We start from the raw sequence: 20495 nt of genomic DNA, 5'->3' as shown, positions 1-20495 counted from the left end.
GCATTGGTATCTCGTTAACCGTAATAGATACGAACATGGTAAAATAGGGGCAAGTTGCCCTTTGGGATATTCACCAAGATGCCATCAAAAAAGTTTTAAAATTTCAAGGATTGGTTTGTTTTTTGGAAAAAACGGATTTTTTGAAAATCAATTTTATTTTTTCCTGTCGTTACTTTTTTTAGAAAATCAAAGAACTATATTCGACATTCTCATAGCCACTTTATTAGGGCTATCTGATAGTATTTTTAGATTCTCAAATTAGCTGATAATTTGGGATACAGAGGCCAACTTAATTTTTTTTTTAAATACGGACCTGCATTTTTTATTTCAGATTTTGAAAGAACTCGGTCTCCTGAATACAATGATGCCACACTTTATACTTTTTTTTTTTTGGTTACCTTAACAACAACAAAACTATTTAATTAGATTTAAAATAATTTCAAGTCCGACTCTGATTTCTTAAATTATTTAATCTGATTATATTCATCGCAACAATATTGATCAGCGCTAATTAACATTGAATAAGGAAAATCGAGCCAATTGGAAGATTCAAATAAATAATATCCAGGTCAGAAATTTAAAGATATTATTTTTAACTTTTTTATTGTGAATTTGAAATCTCAGTGTGCGATCTAATAATATGCATAATATTAATCGTAGGTCTTATAAATAAATCAACTTCTACAAACTAGTTTCTAATGTTCTACATGTTCGAAAGGGTTCTAACCCTCCCTATTGCACAAATTTATTTTTTATTCAATTTTATTTATAGCTCTTTGAACTTTTCTTCTTATACTTCCGAATGCATTTTGTACTCTTTATTGTAAATGTTGAGATGGATTGATTTCACTTTTACAAATGACGTCAAGTAATGTAGCCTCTTGACGATAGGTCCAGGAACCTCGCTGGACTTTATATTGCTCTACCATTTCCAGTCCAGGGAATTGGCTCTACCATTGCCAGTCTTCCGGGAAAATGCTTTGATTATTGTTTATATTATATTATATTTATATTAATTATTTTATATTATTTTATTGCATTTGATTTTCCGTATTCAATGTTTTACCCCACGTCATTGTTAAGTTTGAAAGCTTATCAATACTGTAACGATGAATAGATTAAATATTAAAAAAAACAGAGCCGGCCTTGAAATTAGTTTAAATAAATATGTTCAAATGTCAAAACAATGTAAAAAAAATATTAAGTGTAGCATATCATTGTACTCAGGAGACCGAGTTCTTTCAAAATCTGAAATAAAAAATGCAGGTCCGTATTTAAAAAAATTAAGTTTGCCTCTGTATGTCAAAATCACCTAATTTGAAAATCTAAAAATACTATCAGATAGCCCTAATAAAGTGGCTATGAAAATGTGCAATTCGTTTTTTGATTTTCTAATAAGTAACGACAGGAAAAAATAAAATTGATTTTCAAAAAAATCAGTTTTTTCCAAAAAACTCAGCAATCCTTGAAATTTTTAAAACTTTTTTGATGGCATCTTGGTGAACATCCCAAAGCGCAACTTTGCCCCAATTTAACCATGTTCGTATCTATTACGCTTACTGAGATACCAATGCTCGTACCTAGAATTTGTAGCACCCTGTATACAGAAAGAAAAAAAAATAATATAAATATGTAACAAAATTATACAAGCTATACTGCTAATACTGGAAGTACACACTCGACGAGGCGACCCGAAGCGCGAAAAAAAAAGGACGGTTCTAACCAATAACTGGGTGTATACCGTTAATTTTTTGTCGGCAACGGGTCGCCTCGGCGAGTGTGTACTTTCAGCATAAAACAGCGTCTGCACTATGCGAGAAACTCTTCGAAACATGTCAAGGTCGCATTAAATGCGACCTTGCGACGAAATTTTTGTCGCCCGCAACTTTGACGCATTTCGATTTATTTCCTTAAAAGCGCCTTAAAACTACTCGTGAGGAGGGCGAGGGGGATTTTTTTGCGTTTTTTGTTGCCTCGTTAATTTTTTTTCTGTTTTGAGCTATTTCCAAAACGTGGCGGTATCTGTATCCAAGGCAAAGGATTTTTTTTTCATAAATCTCACTGAAATAAGTAAACCTAGACGTTTCTAAAATAGCTGTTGTTACGATGATATTTCGTTAATTACATCTCGTTTTATGTTATAATGATATATATCCACAGAATTAATATTTGAACACGCATTTATTATATGTATAGTAGATATTTAGGAACAAAAGTTTTCACTTAAACTGCAGGAATATAATTACAATATTTTTATGATTTAATTTTATTATAATGAATTAATATATAAAATTGTAAATGATATATTTGTTTGCGGTCTTAATTGATTAATATAACTGTAGTATTGTTTGATGAGTAATACTGGTAACATTATCAATATATCCGCTTAGGAAAATTATTAATTGGCCCGATATCAACAAAAGTATGGTCCACGGACATTATTTAAAAGCAATGTTCTTTTTATTAGCACCCAGCATAGTTTGATTTGGTTTGGTTAGGCCCATTCAACTATTATTTATTACGCAGGGATTTAGACAATTAAAACTAGAAAAACCAAACCAAATTCGTAAACTAAACTTTGCTACAGACTACAGTATAAATTTTACTTTACCATAACCAGAAATAATAAATAACAAGACGATTTTTTTTTAATAAATAACTAATAACTAATTCATTTGAAAACAGTAAATAACTCTCGTTTCAATCTAAATCTATCGCCTATAAAAATCGTTTTGCTCCCATTTAGAAACACGTTAAAATAGTTATCGTTAGGTCTCGTCTATAATTGTTATTGGTTTTGCCGCGGACGCATTTTAGATTCTTTCACGCCTAATTTGTTACGGAGAGCGCACGATGCAAAGCGCTAATATCCACACGTATTATATAAGAATTTGAAAGAAGTCGGCCTAAAAAATGGTTAGCGACGCTGTATCGAGCCGCGATCTCGTTATAATTGACTTTTAACGCAATAATCTGCGAGTTATTTAGTGATAAATTATGGGCAATTCTCGTTCGCTTCGCCGAGTAGACGACCGTTGTTGCATAATCTTAAAGATGGTGAGTTAATTATAAAGGGAAAATAGCGCCAACTTAACATACTTGGGAATATTTCTTTATTTTAGAAACAATTATGTTATTTCTTGTATTGCTAAAAGGAGCTATCAACAATTATTGAAATAATTGGTACTGTTCCAGAGGATTTTAGGGTTTTGTACTGGTGGTAAAGAAATTATCGAATGATTTTAGTAAATTACTAGCGTGTACCAGCGACTTCGTTCGCGTCGAATTAATCATTTGTAATGGTGATGATAAAGCAAAGCAAGAATTTCCATTAACATACAAACTGGATAAAATTTTCTCACATTTATGTCAGCATGAGAAAAAACAATATGGCGATATGATTATATAACCTGGTAATATTTGAGGGGTAGTTTCATCTCGTTCGAATTTGACCTTCGAAAAATCCGTTTGCCAAAAATAAGCTTTTTACGTCAAGCAGTTTAAGCAGAATCGTGCTTAAAAAATTACCTAACTTTTTGGTACACCCAAATTTATTATAATTTTATTTATGTATAATTTTTTAAAAAATTTCAAAATATGTAAAAAAACCAAATAAATTATGCTTGTCCAAGCGTTTTTCCGAAAGACTAACCATTTTTTAAATAACAAATATTGTAATATTTGAAGGGCATTTTCACCCTCTTGGAATTTGAGATTCGAGGAACCCCTCCTTATCGAACCTCTACACCCCACAGTCAATCCGTTTACCAAAAATCAGCTTTAAACGTCAAGCAGTTTAAACAAAATCGTAATGACTCAATGGTCATATTTTATGAAACACCCTGTATAAATTTATAAAAAAATCTTAAAATATGTAAACAACAAAAAAAATATACGTGTTTAAGAGTTTTTCCGAAAAACTCACCGGTTTTTAAATAAAAAATATTATATTTGAGGGATAGTTTCACCCCTTAGAATTCGAGTTTCGAAAAATCCCTTCTTATCGAACCTCTACACCCTAAAGGCAATCTGTTTTCCAAAAATCAGCTTTTTACGTCAAGCGCTTTAAGCAGGATCGTGATTAATCAATAACCAGATTTTTCGAAACACCCTGTATACATTTTTAAAAAATCTTAAAATATGTAAAAAACAAAATAAAATATACGTGTTTAAGCGTTTTTTCGGAAACTTGACCCTTATTTAAATAAAAAATATTGTAATATTTGAGGGGTGGTTTCACCCTCTTGGAACTGGAATTTCGAAAAATTGCTTCTTATCGAACCTCTACACCCTAGAATCAACCTGTATGCCAAAATTGAGCTTCTAACGTTGAGTGGTTTGAGCAGGATCGTGATTAATCAGTATGTCAGTCACTTAAGGATTTTATATATTAGTATAGATGTCAATTCTTTTTTGACTTTTGTTTAGCTTCTTTTTTTTAACATATATAGTAGAGTGCCCAGATACTTTTACCTCCGAATTCAATTACTGTGAATGTATTATTATATGTGAAACCTTCTGTATTGTGTTTTATAGATAAAATACTAAAATATTTACCCATTTTTTTTTTTCGCTTCTTTTAATTTTTTATTTTAGTAATTTTAGTAAATTCTTAATTATTTCTTTTTTTTTATTTTTTTAATTCTTTTTCTAAGTAAAATTATTCAAATAAATGAATCTAATGCATATAAGCTATACCCATTCTGTTTATATTCTAATCATTGAAATTTTGATTAATACCAGATTATACAGGGTGGCGTTTCATATGCGACGCGGTTTTTGCAAGGACAACAAAAGTTTGTATTGAAGTGAAATTTTGTGAGCTTATGTAAGTCAATTTAAAACATTTTCTAAAATTATATAGAGTTCTACAGGGTGTCCCCAAAAAAAGTTACACATCAAAGTTATGTTTTTTGTAATGGAACACCCTATATATTAATTGATGTTTGGATTCTAGTAAAGAAATAAAGGCGAGTTTCATTAGAAAAGTATATGACTAAAATGTATAGTTTATACATTCACCGGTACGAAAAATGGACACCTTAAAACTTTGATGTATTTTAAAGTTTAATATATTTTGTTCCGATTTTGATGATTTTTTAAGCAGTGTGTAACTAAATTATTTGACTTTTTAGTATCTGTTTCTAAATTAAAAATGAACCCCATGTGTTAACTATACGAGGGAAAACAAAATGTTGACATTTTGGTAAAAGTTTGAAACACCCTGTGGAATATGTTAAAACAGCAAGAAATTTAAAAATAATTTTATCATCTAGGTACATCCTTTCTCGATGGTTTGTTTTTTTGGTTCATCTCATCAGCTTTATTTTTGTTGGAAATATTCACTTTTCAAAATTCAAATTCAAATTCAAATTTTTTTTATTAAACCCCATTAAGTTTTACCGATTATTAATTATTCTTTATAAATATGTGTCTAAAGGGATTAAAAAACCGATACAAAGACACCAGTGCCAGAGTGGTGCGACCCCAAAAACAAAATAAAATAAATTAAATTATAAAAATAAACAGAGATTAAACAAATAAAGAAGTAAAAATACAATTTTATCAGGGATTAGCGGAGATAAGCAGAGAAGCATAACGAAACAGTGTAAAATCTGGAACAGCAACCAATGACGGGCATATGAGAAGAACAAGAACCTCACAAATAAGTCAAAGAAATTATAATTTTTACGAGTTTAGTAAATGATTTTTGATTTGTTTTTTATAATCTGTAAAGCATTGAAATTTAAAGTTATTAGAAATATTATTCCACAAATGTGGCGCTAAGAAGCTGAAAGATTTTTGGAAGCACGGCCAACGAGTTTTTAATGGTTTCGCAGATACACGCAGTATTATTTCATATTCACCTCCTAAACATTCTACATTCGATTTTGTTGTAGTATTAAATGTGCTTCTCCTATAGTGCCTGAAGACGCGACAATGAAGTCGCGAAACTTCGCATAAAACATAACTGTTTTCTTTGGGCCTTTTGAAATACCCAAGTTATTGTCCTACTAAATAGTTATAATAGTTATGCTTATAGTTATTCTTTTACGGTTAGTACGATAGTATATTGTTCGCAGTCAATTTTGGTTTTGTTAGGAGTTAACAAGTCAGAAGACGCAGTCACAAACTGCCTGTAGCTACAAATTATTCTCTGTCTATTTTACTTTCAATCGTTTATGGCGAGCGCTAACAAAGACAGTTAACTAGAAAGTAAAATGCGAAACGCGAAGAAATCCGTAATTGCACACTGTAATTATTTGTTTTGTGATATCAAATAGTAGCAGTAAGAAACATGAAATTATTGTACGGTGCCAGTTACTGGAAGAATACCTATGTGAGAAAATAACAGTACAAAAGGTAATAAGCGGTTACGGCGGCTCAGATAAAATAGCCTGTTGCGAGAGAAACATATCTTATTTAGTATATTAACTGTGACATTAAACACATCAACAGTTAAACGCTGGAAGGTCCCTGCAAACCTTTACAATGTCGTATAATTTTCTTAACAAGATTCTGCGTATAGCGTCTATAACAATAAAACGTTGATGTTAAAAAATGTACACTGTGACCACTAGGGCGTTCAATCCCGGGATCCCGGGATCCCGGACATTTTTTCAATCCCGAAATCCCGGGATTGTCTCTTCTTTAATCCCGGGATTTTCGGGATTCAACATTACATTTTTTCCTTAATTTAAATCGTACACAAGTCTTTCATGATAGTACAATATGCGCTTATAAACAACCCTGAATGTTTGATCAAGTTTGAAGAGATGAAGATCTAGTTTGAGTGATAATACTCTTGATCGGCATGTTTTTTTAAAGAATTTTTTTCAAAAACCAAAAATACCAAGTTTAGATCCTCATCTTTGTTACTGCATAAGTTGTTATTTTAGTATCTCTTAGTAATCCTGTGTTATGCTGTATTCGATTGGTTATGTAAATTAAATAAAAAATGTATATTTTAGTTCCTTTTATGTTTTTTTTTTGTTAAATAAACTTATATGTTATGTTGTTTTGTAATGGGGATGACGTTTAATTTATGTTAATGTTTTTTTTGTTCAATAAAATTTTGTAAAGAAAGAAAATATAATATAATTCCAACGTAATTAATTTTTTCGTGAATCCCGGGACCAATCCCGGGATCCCGGGATCGAAAAATTATAATCCCGAAATCCCGGGATTGAAAATTTCTTTCGGGATTGAATGCCCTAGTGACCACGGCATATAAATCACACGGCAGGCTAACTCTGCCCAAATTCCATTGTTTAAAATTTCTATAAAATTTGACCTTGAAAACACCATTATGGGTGCCGAGTCAGGGCCGGATTAAAACGTATCAAAAAATTTCCCAGAAAATAAAATATTGATAGACAGGGTCGTATTAAAAATATACTGTAATTGACTGAAACTGAATTTTATTTACACAATACTTTTATCTAAACTAATAAATAAAATCAATTAAACATTTAACTGTAGAGAATAGAGAATTAAAATTAAAAAACATGCCAGGAGTGCCAGGAGTTACAAACAAGAATGAAAGAAATACCCAATAAAATATCTGTTGAGCAATATAAAGAGGCTACGTACAAATTATGTCCATCAATGGACGTAGCAAATTCTGTTAATATTCAAATTTCGCTAATTAACAAATCAGCTAAAGGAAGAAACTGATGAATTTAAATATAAATGTCTGGCGATATACTTTTCTCGCCCAAAAATATACAAGACGCTCTTGACAAATTTATTTTGCCTTCCACGTCCAGAGACCCAGAGACACTAAGAAAATGAATATATGACATCGATATCAAACCTGGCTTAGAAAATCTTAGTGTATTTGAGACTCTAAAAAGCAAAGCAAGGCATGACTCGAATTTTTGACAGCTGTCAAAAAAATTTCAAAGCTGTCCGATTTTCATAAAAATCGATATATAGGATGGTCATGGGCTAAAATGAAAGAAAAAAATTGAGCTGTCAAATTTGACAGGTGTCAAAAAAATTTCAAAGTTGTCCGATTTTGATAAAAACCTATATATAGGATGGCCATGGATTAAAATGAAAGAAAAAAAATTGAGCTGTCAAATTTGACAGCTGTCAAAAAAATCTCAAAGTTGTCCGATTTTGATAAAAATCGATATATTGGATGCTCCCTACCCCATAGTCGGTTTTCATTTTATTTGTCTCACATTTGAACTGTCAAATTTGACAGCTGTCGTTTTTTTTTAAGTTAGAGTTTTAAGAATTGAGTTTAAGTGTGTGGCACTGAGAAACCAGCATATCTAAAAAGTAAAAAATAAATTTAAGAAAAAAAAATAAAAAAAATACATTAAAAAGAAAAAAATTAAGTTTTTCTTTAAAACTTTTATTATGAACTTATCACGTCATTACAGAATTTTATATTATATAAAAGCTTTTCGCGAGATTTGAGTGTACAGTTGCACTCATAAAAATCTGGTACGACAACTTTATCTTGTAATTCCTGTAATTCTTGTAATTCCAATATTTTGTAAACCTATTATTATTCCCATCCAGGATAAATTCATCCAGTTTAGAAGAACATTTAAAAAACTTTGTGTCCGAATATTACACACGGGTACTGAAAATTGCCAAAATAATCTGGCAAACATCTTATTAAAAACGGCAGACCTTATTATAAAAAACAACGAGACCTCTGTTCTTTTCTCTCTGAATTGTCATGAGCTATCCATAAATATTATAAATAGTTACGGACAATCAGAAAAACAGTAATTTAGAAATGAATCTTGTTTGTCATTTTGCAGGATACCTAATAATAAAAATTACTTTGAGGTAGGCAATGATTGAGTATTAAAACTAAAAGAATTTCGGACTTCCATTGTACTACTAAACTACAAAAACCAAATATATCACACAATAAAGAAAAATAAAAAAACAAAATATATCACTCAAGAAAAGAATGAAATAAATTAAGCCGCACGCTACTGACTCAAAGCTGCCGTAACTGTATGATGTCGATGACAAAGACTACGACACTGGTTAATTTCTGTTGCTGGCACTCATAATGGCGGCGTGCGCAAGGATATGCGCGTAGCGTTCCCGCCAAAGCGAGTTGGCCTGCCGTGTGATTTATATGCCGTGCTGTGACTATAGATGTTACTTTACTTCAAATAAAATTACTAAAAACTTTAGTAGTAGTACGTTTATTTGTTAAGAACTTTTAGCAATAAATGTTAACAGATCATCGCCATAATTTTTTTAATTTTTGTTTGATGAATCATGGAAAAACTGAAATTACAAATCCATTGTATCGTTTTGTCTTTCAAGCATGGCTTCCTGTACATCATCCTGTCATGTTCTTGCTGGTATTCATATCTGTAACTTTGAAACGCTATTATTCGGAAACCTCTGGACAAAAAGCACCAAAGTAGGATACCACTGAAAAGAGAATTAAACTTTTTAAAAGCCCTTTAAAACGATGTGCCACTTGACCCCCATTCCCATTTAAGATTCTAAGGGTGACATCTACCCCTCCTAGAGGGCTGAAAAAAAAGCTAAAATATTCATTTAAAATGTCCCCCTTACAAATAAAATTGACGTGTCTTTCCAATTTTTCATATTTTTAACTGCAAGAAAGATATTAAGGGTGGGAAGTTTTAAAATTGACACAGTGTATGTATGTATCATTATACAAACATTTCTTACGTGTTCTAGGCGAGATGTTCTGTTGCTATGCCTCCAATAGTCCATTTCAAATGCAAGTAATCTATCTTTGTTTCTCCTTGTGGGTTCCCACGTCTCCGATCCGTAGGTACAGATTCAAAGATAGAGTTGTACATCATCTATTTCGTTCTTCTTGAATTTTAATAACAACTCAAATATAACAAAAAAAATGTAAAGAAACCAAATAAGTATACAGAAAAGTATCTTAAAAGGGCTTCAAAATTAGTCAGCAGCGGAGAACAACTTTAATATCCGCAGTCTGTAGTTACTGAGATAAATAATGTTTTAAAGAAAACCATTTTTAAAATTACCATCATCAAATTTGCAAGGTAGATGCAAAGACTTCTAGGACTGCTCTTTCAATAGATTTTCAGGTATATTTAGTTCGTTAATTTGTGTTTTTTTTTGTTCAACTCGTTAAGTGAAATTATTAATATTTTAATGTCACTTGCTAACTGCATACTTTTATTCATTTTTAATTTAATATAATTGTTTTACACCTTTAGTTTATAACTGTTTTGCGACGATGTAGTTTTACTCTATTTTGATTTGAATTATAGGTAGCTGTTCTTAGATTTCTTTTATTTCAGTTCTACTGATAAAAAAATATATTTCTATGTCTAATGTCTATCTTCTAGTCTCATCTTTAATTCAACAATATTATAAATTATATTATATATAATATTCAGCAATATTTATATAAACGATAACAGGGCCTTTAAAGTGCGTTTTGTGACTGTCTCATATTTAACCAAGCATGTCTCATTGTTAGACTTTTTATGGGTTAAATATGAGACACACTTTTCTTTATACTGGCATTTGTAGGGGTACTTTTGGTATACTGGGCGCGTCTCAAAAGTGGCTCACCCCTATAACTTTTTATTTTTTTAGATAAAAAGCGAGATTTGGTATATTAGTATTTGACATAAATTAAAATTGATTGACGTATTCAATTGTTTTCGGTCACTTCCTGTTTCACCGGAAATAACTACAACTTTTGATTTTTAAATGGCACTCTTGTTTTTTTTTTTTTACTTTATTCGATAGAAATTGACACTCCGAATAGAATGACAATAAAATGACAAATATGTCAACTTTTGAAATTTTCGCATATGGTTTATTTGAAATTGTAACATGCAGTTCATAACGACAATTTTACTAGAAATACCAAGTGTGTGATACTAAACTAACCGTAAAAAATCCTTTTTCCAAATATGCTAATGAATCGGCCTTGTTCCATTTTGAAAAATTGAGATATGATTAAAATAACGATTTGGGCATGTTTTAACCGGCCAGGACAAAACACTAAAAACATTAGATGATCAAATCTATTTTTCAAAGGGACATTGATTAAAAGTTAGTGTTTTTAACACAGCCATGTCACGAAAATGTCAAAAGATGGCATGTGATATGTCATTCTATTCAGAGTATTATTTTCTATCGAATAAAGTAAAAATATACTGTGTGCCATTTAAAAATCAAAAGTTGTAGTCATTTCCTGTGAAACAGGAAGTGACCAAAAACAATTGAATACGTCAATCAATACGTATCAATATAATAATTTATTAACATACCAAATCTCGTTTCTTTATCTGAAAAAAAAATAAAAAAGTTACAGGGGTGAGCCACGTCTCAAAAGTGGCACCCGGTACATCTACTTTTGAAATATGTAGTTTGGTTACCACCAAATGTTTTTTAAAGAAGAAATACTTTTTGTATTTAAATGTTTGTAACTAAGGAAAAAACTAAAAGTTTTGAAAATTGTTTACACCACCTAACCCTATAATTTTTTTTATGAATTAAATACTAATTTATTTATTTTAATTACTAATTTTATCTTTTGTTTCAGGAGTCAATCCAAAGCTTCATACTTGGCTTCCCGTCGTGACCGTGAGCTGATAGTTTCCGACTCCGAAACAGGCAGCTACAAACGTACCATGTCACCCAACGGTCACGCCCTCCCCACCGAGGTGATTACCGAGTCACAGAAAACCAACAGCCGAGAAACCGTCTGGCCGTTGATTCGTCAAAGCAGGGACTCGATGAAGACTACCAACGTAATACGGAAGTCCTCCATGAGCGAGAACAAAAACAATCGAAGTTTCAAGGACGTGAAATGCGAATCAAAGGGCGAGATACCCAAGAAACCAAACTTAGCTTTACCCGATGTACTTCCGGTCAATGCGAAGATGATTCCCAGATCTCCACAGCATCATAGCACACGGCCCACTCATCTTAGTTTATCTACGATGAACGGGGAAGGTGTAATTAAGAAATCTCCTATTAAGTCACCTCCGTCTTCGCCTTCTAAAAGTCCTTCGAGGAGTTCTCCTTTTGCACCTCTACGTACAACGAATCTTTCTTCCCCACCGTTTATTGTTTCTTCGATAAATTCTTCACCGATATCGTTCAGATCTTCACCACCTGTCACGTCCACCCCAACGTCTAAACCATCAAGTACAACGTCTACATCGACGATATCTTCGTCCCAGTCCCTCCCTAGAGATCCCCCGCATATCAAGGCAAGTCTATCACCTGCCAGCTCTCCTATCAAGCTTTCACCACTTCGAATTTCACCACCAAGTGCCTCGTTTTCGTCGCTAAGCTCCCCACTTCAGATTTCGACGAAATCAACTCAGAACTCTCCGTCGTCTTTGTCCTCGACACCTCCCAAATATTCGCCAACGGTTCCGGAATCTCCGCCACCTCGAACGCCTTCGCCGAAGAAGAGCGACGATTACCCGAAGGTTATCGAGGGACTGCAAATGATCCAAAGAACTGAAGTAGTTTTAAGGGTGAATACGTCGACTAGTGACGCTTCGTCGCAGACGGAAAAGGAGGAGTTGCCTCCCACGCCGCTTCCCACGAGGAAGAAGTTGCAGGAAGAGATCGAGTGCGAGAAATTATCAGAGGACTTCGTTAATCATCTGCCTACATCGGATAGACTGAAAGATCTTTTAGGTATGCATAGATACAAAACTTTCATTTATAAAGGAAAATATACTATGGTTTAATAATTCTACGAACGTATAATCTAGTTACATTAATTTTGATTTTATGTCAAATAGGAAACTAAAATCCAATAGAATATTTTCATAATTTCAGTGTCAATTCTTTTAAAAGCAGTAAATTTCGTAAATTTATTTAACTTTCGGATGGTATTGGACTAAAGCGTGTAATTCATACTGGGTAGTCCGATTTTCTGCAGATAAAAATAAGTAAAAAAGTTTGTATAAGTTTATGTCCTAAACTTCTTCGTTTCGGAGCTACAGGGTGGAGAAATTTACTAAACTAATTTCTGAACTAACGTCCATATTTGGTTGAAAATTGGGCGTTTTTGACATAAGAAATTTGATTTCGAGGTCAATATGACTCCTACATGTAAGAGGCGACACCTACATGTTTTTGAACTATTTTGAAAGTAATATCTTTTCAGCCAAACCTGTATTATACTATCGAGTGAGTAAATATACATTTTTGCCGTTTTTTACATAAAAGGGTCTCTTGGTAAGACATTATTGGCAAAAATTGAACATGTTTACTAGATAGTTATTAGAATGAAATAATAAAGGTTGATTCTCACTATACCTTCCGTTTCCATTCCATATCCATTCCATATCCATTCCATATCCATTCCATATCCATTCCATATCCATTCCATATCCATTCCATATCCATTCCATATCCATTCCATATCCATTCCATATCCATTCCATATCCATTCCATATCCATTCCATATCCGTTCCGTATTTTTATTATATTGACGCTATACGTAAAGCTTCCGTTCCGTATCAGTTCCATACTTTTTATTGTAAAATTTATATCATTACGAAAGTTTTATTTTAAAAATTTGTATCTTTTTATTATGTTTGTATCATTTCTAACAAAAACCTAAACCTACCTAGTCAGCATGTTTATTTTTTGTCAATGATGATATGTATTGATAAATTCAATTCCAAATATCTTGAAAACGGTTGCTCATAACGGCTAATGCTAAATATCGACGGAATTGTATATTTCCCACTCAGTAGTATAATACAGGTACGGACGAAAAGTTATTACTCTTCAAAACACTTAAAAAATATGTAGATGGCGTTGTAGAGACAAGATGGCGTGTAGAGACAAGTTGGAGTCATATTGACATCAATATCAAATTTATTCAAAATAAATACCCAGGCACCAATTTTCAACCAAATATTGACGTTAATTCAGGAATCATTTGGAAAATTTCGAAATAAAAATGAAACTTCTACACCCTGTAGCTTCGAAACGAAGCAACTTAGAACATTTGTACGGACTTTTTTACCTATATTTATCGGTAGAATATGCCGTAGAATATAGGATAAATTTAATTATTTTTATATATCTTCTGTAAAAGATGAAATTTCGCAAGAGACAAAACATTAAAATTATTGTTAAAGATGAGATAAGTGTTAATTTTCATCCTCAGTCAATACAAAAGTTAAAAAATCTGTTAACATAAAAACGCAATAAAATTTTAAAATAAATAAATGAAACGTAAAAAAATAATTAATTTATAACATAACGGAAGTAATACAAATAAAAACAACAGAGGCTAAATAGTTACTGTCTTATAAATCATTCTCAACTGATAAAGTTCAAATCAGAATTAATAAATCCATAGGTATCACAGAATAACTACCACTCTAATTACAAGCGAAATGTGGCGTTATAATTAATTTATTAAAATATGTCAAAGAACGTTAAGTTACTTATTACTGTCTCATTATTACCAATTGCGTAATATATTTATCAAGATTGGGAAAACATGTTTGTCCCTTGTCCTTAACGTTAAAAGGATTCTCCACAACTTCAGCTCAATTGAACGTATACAACTTGAGCTCGATAACGTATAAAGAAAAATACATAATATTTTATATTTACTTTTCGCTTTCTTCTTTTATCTAAGCAACGATATCTTTTTCAGTACCAGGACCTGATCACAAAAAACCTACAGACTACGTTCAAGGTCTTTTCAGAGTGGACGTGACCCTAAGACCTAGACCGGCAAATTCTCCTTTCCGAAGTAGGAATTCCACTCCGAGCAGTAGTCCCCCACCTGCAAATACATCACCTTCCTCACCGAAGTTATCAGTTAGCAAATTAAGGTAAGTTACTTGTCGCTTTAGTTACCAAGTACATTACTTACGTATATCTGTTTTTGTTTCTTACAGTTTACCTGGCAACAGCTCCTCTTTAGTCGAACCTACAAGTCCATTATCATGTTCGTCAGTTTACTTCACCACCTCGGAACCAAAAGCTAAATTTTTAACGAGGTACAGTCAGGACATGAACCAGTGCTACGTCGTTAAGGATACCAAAGATTTAACTCAAAAGAAGGTAAGAAGAACGCTACCAGGGATTGCATTATCGGTTTATCGATTTACCGGTTAAATTTCCTAAGACGGCGGTAAAATATTACTGGTAAATCGTCTTCACATACCAGTATTTCATGGTAGTCATTAAAAAAATAAATATACACTAGTCTAGAAGGCAGAAAATGTTCGAAGCCTTTATTTCGAACATTTGTTAGGATTGCAATAGGCTTGGTTAACTATAATATTCTTTGGCTTGGTGCATTCTCCGCCGGTGCTGCCACCATCGGAGAATATCATCAACAACCGGCATATAGAAATACCCGGGTTTAAACAGCGAGTATACGAAAAATTTGTTATAAAATATTTCTAAAAGTGTTAGGAAGTATAAATTGTGAAAATACTAAAAAATAAAATAAAAAAGTAAATATTTTGATATCTTCAGAAGGTCTAAAATAGCGTGTACACTATGCGAGAAACTCTTCGAAACATGTCAAGGTCGCATTTCGTCGCCCAACTTTGACGCATTTCGATTTATTTCCAGTTGTCTTGACCCACTTCGGTTTGCCTCGATCTACTTTCGATTATTAAAAGCTCCTGGAAACTACTCGTGAGGAGGGCGAGTTTTTTTTGGCGTTTTCTGTTGCCTTGTTCAATTTTGTTTTGTTTTGAGCTATTTCCTAAGCGTGGCGGTATCTGTACCGGAGGCAAAGGATTTTTTTTCATAAATCTCAGTGAAACAAGTAAACCTAGACGTTTCTAAAATAGCTGTTGTTATGATGGTATTTCGTTAATTACATCTTGTTTTATGATATATTGATATATATTCCACAGAATTAATATTTGAACACGCGTTTTTTTATGTATAGTAGATATTTAGGACCAACACTTTTCACTTAAACTCGAGCTTAAACTGCAGGAATATAATTACAATATTTTTATGATTTAATTTTATTATAATGAATTAGTATATAAAATTGTATATGATATGTTTGTTTACGGCCTTAATTGATTAATATAAGAGTAGTATTCAGGGGTGGATGGGCCATATGAGAAAACGGGAAAATTCCCGGTGGGTCGGTGGAAAAATGGGCCGTGGGCCGGTCCCGATCAGAGCTGAAAAATTGGATCAGAGCAAGAAAGATTGCATTAGCAAAAATTAAATGGTTAATCTTCTGACTAAAGTGACGTAAGATCTTTAGTGACTCCATAACTAACTGATCAATTTTCATCGGTACCTATAATCGTCAGTTGCTTTTAAACATAAACACCAATTTGTAAAATAACTATTGTAAAATGTCTTTCTCTGGGACACTTATAATTTTAATAATCATCTGTTGTTGATTCAACATCATCTGTTGTTGTTCATCATAATTTTAATAATCATGTGCAATTATTTTAAGGAGCGGTAGATCTCGATAAATGAAACATATTTTCTCTTCATCGTTTTTCAAATAAGTCCAAAATAACGCAGTTATTTTAACTTGAAAATTTCCAAAAAAATAATTTTTGCTCAAATTTTGAGAACCACTGGATCTTTTCTGGATTTTCTTTCTTGTAAATTTAATCTACTACCTATGTTGCCATATTATCAAGAAATTATGTTTTTTAACTAAAAATTTAAAAAAAAATCCAAAACATTTTTCCGAATTTTCAAAAGTTTTTTTTTGCGAAAAAAACCTGTTGGCGTGTTTCTGGGGTTCAACTATACTACCAGTTAAAATACTTGCACTTATTTCTGGGACACCTTGTATTAATAAATAAAATATGTTTCTTCGTTATGGTCATTTTGTTTTTGTGGATTTGGGCCGGTTGTCTGTTTTTCCCCCTACACCCCTGGTAGTATTGCTTGATGAGTAATACGGATACTCAATCATGTACTCATCATGCTTGATGAGTAATACTGGTAACATTATCAATATATCCGCTGGGGAAAATTATTAATTGACTCGATGTCAACAAAAGTATGGTCCACGGACATTATTTAAAAGCAATGTTCTTTTATTACAGTTGAGGGTTGGAACCTTTGGTGTTACACAGCAAAATAAAATTACACTAAATCACCACAATACACCAAAACATGTTGAGACTATCAGTTTATAATCATTGTTGACACGTTGAGACTATCAGTTTATAATCATCTGCTGATGATGCTAACATGGTTAGCGAAACGCGCGTCCAGTGTAAAAGTAAAAGTGTTTTGGTGTATTGTGGTGATTTAGTGTAATTTTATTTTGTTCTTTTATTGTTCTTAAGAGAAATCTGTAAACGAGACTTTTTATTAGCACCCAGCATGGCTTCATATAAATCCATTCAACTAGTATTTATTATGCAGGGATTTAGACAATTAAAACTAGAAAAAGAAAACCAGTAACTAAACTTTGCTATAGATTACAGTATAAATGTTACTTTACCATAACCAGAAATAATAAATAACTAGACGATTTTTTTAAATAATTTGATATTTTGTTCATGAGGCACAATACCGTGAATTACAAGCCGATAAATGGTAGACCGCTAGTTAGTCACTGTTTTATATTTTTTTTATTATATTGTAATTAATAATATTAGACAATGATTAAAACTAAATATTCTTGTGTAACATTCGAGGTATAGCCAATTTAATTTACCATCGGTATCTGTTTTTAATCCAGTTTTTCCATGTTTACTTATTTTTCTGAAGCCACCACAACGTTTGACCTTGATTGCCTCGTGCTATTTCACAAAATAGTTCGATAAATATAAGCCCGTGTTATAAAAATTAGTTCCCACGTTTCCTGAAATTGATCGAGACGCGCCGTGATTGGTTGTTTGTTTTTTATTTTTAATCTGGGTTAACTGGGTTGAAAATACTGTTTTAATTTGATAAAGGTTGTTTTTATATTTTTTTCCGCTGATTCTAGTAAGAAAAAACGGTAAATTTAGGTAAACCAGGTTTTCCATGTTTAAAATTACTGTTGACCGGTAAATTTGCAATCCCTACCAGCTACCAAAGCAAAATAATATTTTGCTAATGAAAATGTTCCTTTCAGGATGAACTAGTGAACCGCCTGGATAAAAAGTTGCAAGTCCTTCGAAGCGAAGCACTCCTGGTCTCGGAGGAATGCAAAATCAACGATGAGCTGGGTATCAACGTGGAAAACTACATCAATAGAGTTGCCAGACCTCACGAAGTTTCCAAGTTTAGACTGCATATCGAAGAAGTTGGAAAAATCACCAGTCTCTTACTAGGTTTGAGTGGACGATTGGCAAGAGCAGAAAATGCATTGATGACGATGGCAGAGGATCATCCAGAAAGGGTAAGTTTAGAATAATTTACCTCTACGTAGGATATGAACTTAAAATTGTTTTTATTTTACAGAGGATCTTGGAATCTAAACGGGACAAGCTTCAAGACCAGCTGGAAGAAGCCAAGAAACTGAAAGAATGCATAGATAAGCGAAGCGTAAACGTCTCTAATATTTTATATAAATATCTAAACTCGGAGGAATATTCTGATTACGATCACTTCATTAACATGAGGGCCAAACTAATCATGGACTCGAAGGAGATCAACGATAAAATCAAGCTGGGCGAGGAGCAACTGGGTGCCTTAAGAGAAACTTTGATCATCACGGACTGATTTTATTTATAGATTTTAATGGGAACCTGTAATGTTTATGTAGTAGTAGGTTCGAAGTTTTCGTGAAGACATAGATGTGATCATTGAATAATTATTAGAAAATGTAAACTTAATATAGGTACAAAATTCTTTTGTAGTTAACTTAAACGAAAAATATTTACATACCACGTGACGTTTCTTCTTTTAAATTTATTTATACAACTTTTTGTCCTGTCCGAGAGAATCGTATAAGGTAGATGATATATTTTTCACTTTTTTCTATTTCAGTCATTGTAGGAATTACCTCGCAAAGGTTTTTTAATTTGTTACTTGAGGCTGCTAAGTATTTCAGTCTCTATTTTTAGTAACATTAAGGCTGAGCCTCTTACCGTTTAAGAAAAACGAATAAGATGGTCGATAGCCGATAACAGTCAGTCATAAAAACGTCAAATAGTTGCTGACTTAATTTTAAAATACTAAAAAAACAATAAGGGCTGTTATATTTTTGTGCATTTTATGTAGTTAATGTAATTCTAATCTTGGCAACTGTGTCGACAACGATTGACTTAATTTTATTACACTTTTTGGATAGAACAAACAAAATATGTGACTAAATTCAAAGAAATCTCTCTCTACATTCGCTGATCGACTGGTTGCCGATTAACATCTTCCTACCAAGTATTTAATATAATTTTAAATGTATAGTTTCGCGCAAATTGAAATTGTTTTATTACAACGATTCGTCTTCTAGTTTTAATTGTTTTTAGACACCGACCTTTGTAAATATAAAATTATTTTTGTGTATGTCTGTATTGAAGAGAATATTATGGTGCTCTGAAATTTTGAACTCTATTTGTAAGTTGTTATTATTGTGATTTTATTAGTCTACGATTTAAAACCATAATTATTGTATTTTCTTAGATTTTTTTAATTTATATTAAGATTATGTTATATTATACGATCATCAGTGTCAATTGAATTTGTAAACCAGCTTTATGCATTGCTTGCAGGTAAATAAAATCATCTTTATAATACTCTTGTATTTTTATTTGAATTTGTTTTTGAAAAGAATGCTTATTTTTCTTCTGAATTGGAATGATCATCTACAAAAGAATTAGTTGAAATGAGAATAGTATTCGCGGAGTATTACTTGATTGCTGTTCATTACTCGATCACTCGCAGGCCTCGCTCATGCACAATAATTTAACAAATAAAAGAAATATTTTTAACTAAAGGAACTTTATTAAAATATACTAATTAATAAAATGTTTATATAACCCCCCATTTACAGCCAAACAATACTCCAAATGATTGTAAAATGCACGCCTCACAATACAAAACTATTCAAGAGAGAACATAGACTTAAAATAAAATATAGACTACACTATTTACATCTAAATCCGGTCAAACAATCTTTTTTGTACACATGTTTACTTCTGGGTACAGTCGACCGAGCCTTCCTCATCCAACCTATGTTGTCACGTCTTTAATATTATCGATATTTTTTTCTTGTTATACACATATATTGAGATATTAATACTACATTTTAATAAAGTAGGTTTTAATATTCCATAGATGTATTAAATAGTCCTTAAGCTACTAAATTATAAGTCGGATACTATTTAAAAAGGATAAGTTCTTTTCAATATGGCAACACCGATTAGAGGCGAGGTCGCTTATTCATTCATTTATTACCTTGCAGTACGTGTCGCACGTGTGCGGTAAAGCTTTGTTGCCGCTATCTACCCGGCTGTAATAACGCATTTTCTTAGCTTGCAGTCCTTAAGTGTTTATTTTATTTACTTTTTCTGTTCAAGAACTATAAAATATGGTTCGCCAGTGCCAAATTTACTTT

At 32.1% G+C, this 20495-nt stretch overlaps 1 protein-coding gene across 2 annotated transcripts in view; it reads left to right on the top strand.

Annotated features, from left to right (window-relative positions):
- The window catches only part of LOC115889735 (protein Shroom-like), a 513929-nt gene extending 494261 nt beyond the window's left edge, over positions 1 to 19668 (top strand). For both annotated transcript variants that reach the window (XM_030909801.1, XM_030909800.1), the window contains 5 exons: positions 11552 to 12663; positions 14652 to 14832; positions 14899 to 15064; positions 18072 to 18338; positions 18401 to 19668. In XM_030909801.1, the coding sequence (XP_030765661.1) occupies positions 11552 to 12663; positions 14652 to 14832; positions 14899 to 15064; positions 18072 to 18338; positions 18401 to 18661 (1987 nt within the window). In that variant the 3' untranslated portion in view covers positions 18662 to 19668. The remainder of the gene's footprint in view (positions 1 to 11551; positions 12664 to 14651; positions 14833 to 14898; positions 15065 to 18071; positions 18339 to 18400) is intronic.
- The last annotated feature ends 827 nt before the right edge of the window (positions 19669 to 20495 follow it).

The sequence above is a fragment of the Sitophilus oryzae genome, unplaced genomic scaffold, assembly GCF_002938485.1.
Source record: "Sitophilus oryzae breed Bouriz unplaced genomic scaffold, Soryzae_2.0 scaffold_845_pilon_pilon, whole genome shotgun sequence".
In the NCBI taxonomy this organism is placed as follows: Eukaryota; Metazoa; Arthropoda; class Insecta; order Coleoptera; family Curculionidae; genus Sitophilus; species Sitophilus oryzae.
This window is presented reverse-complemented; position numbering and strand designations above follow the sequence as displayed.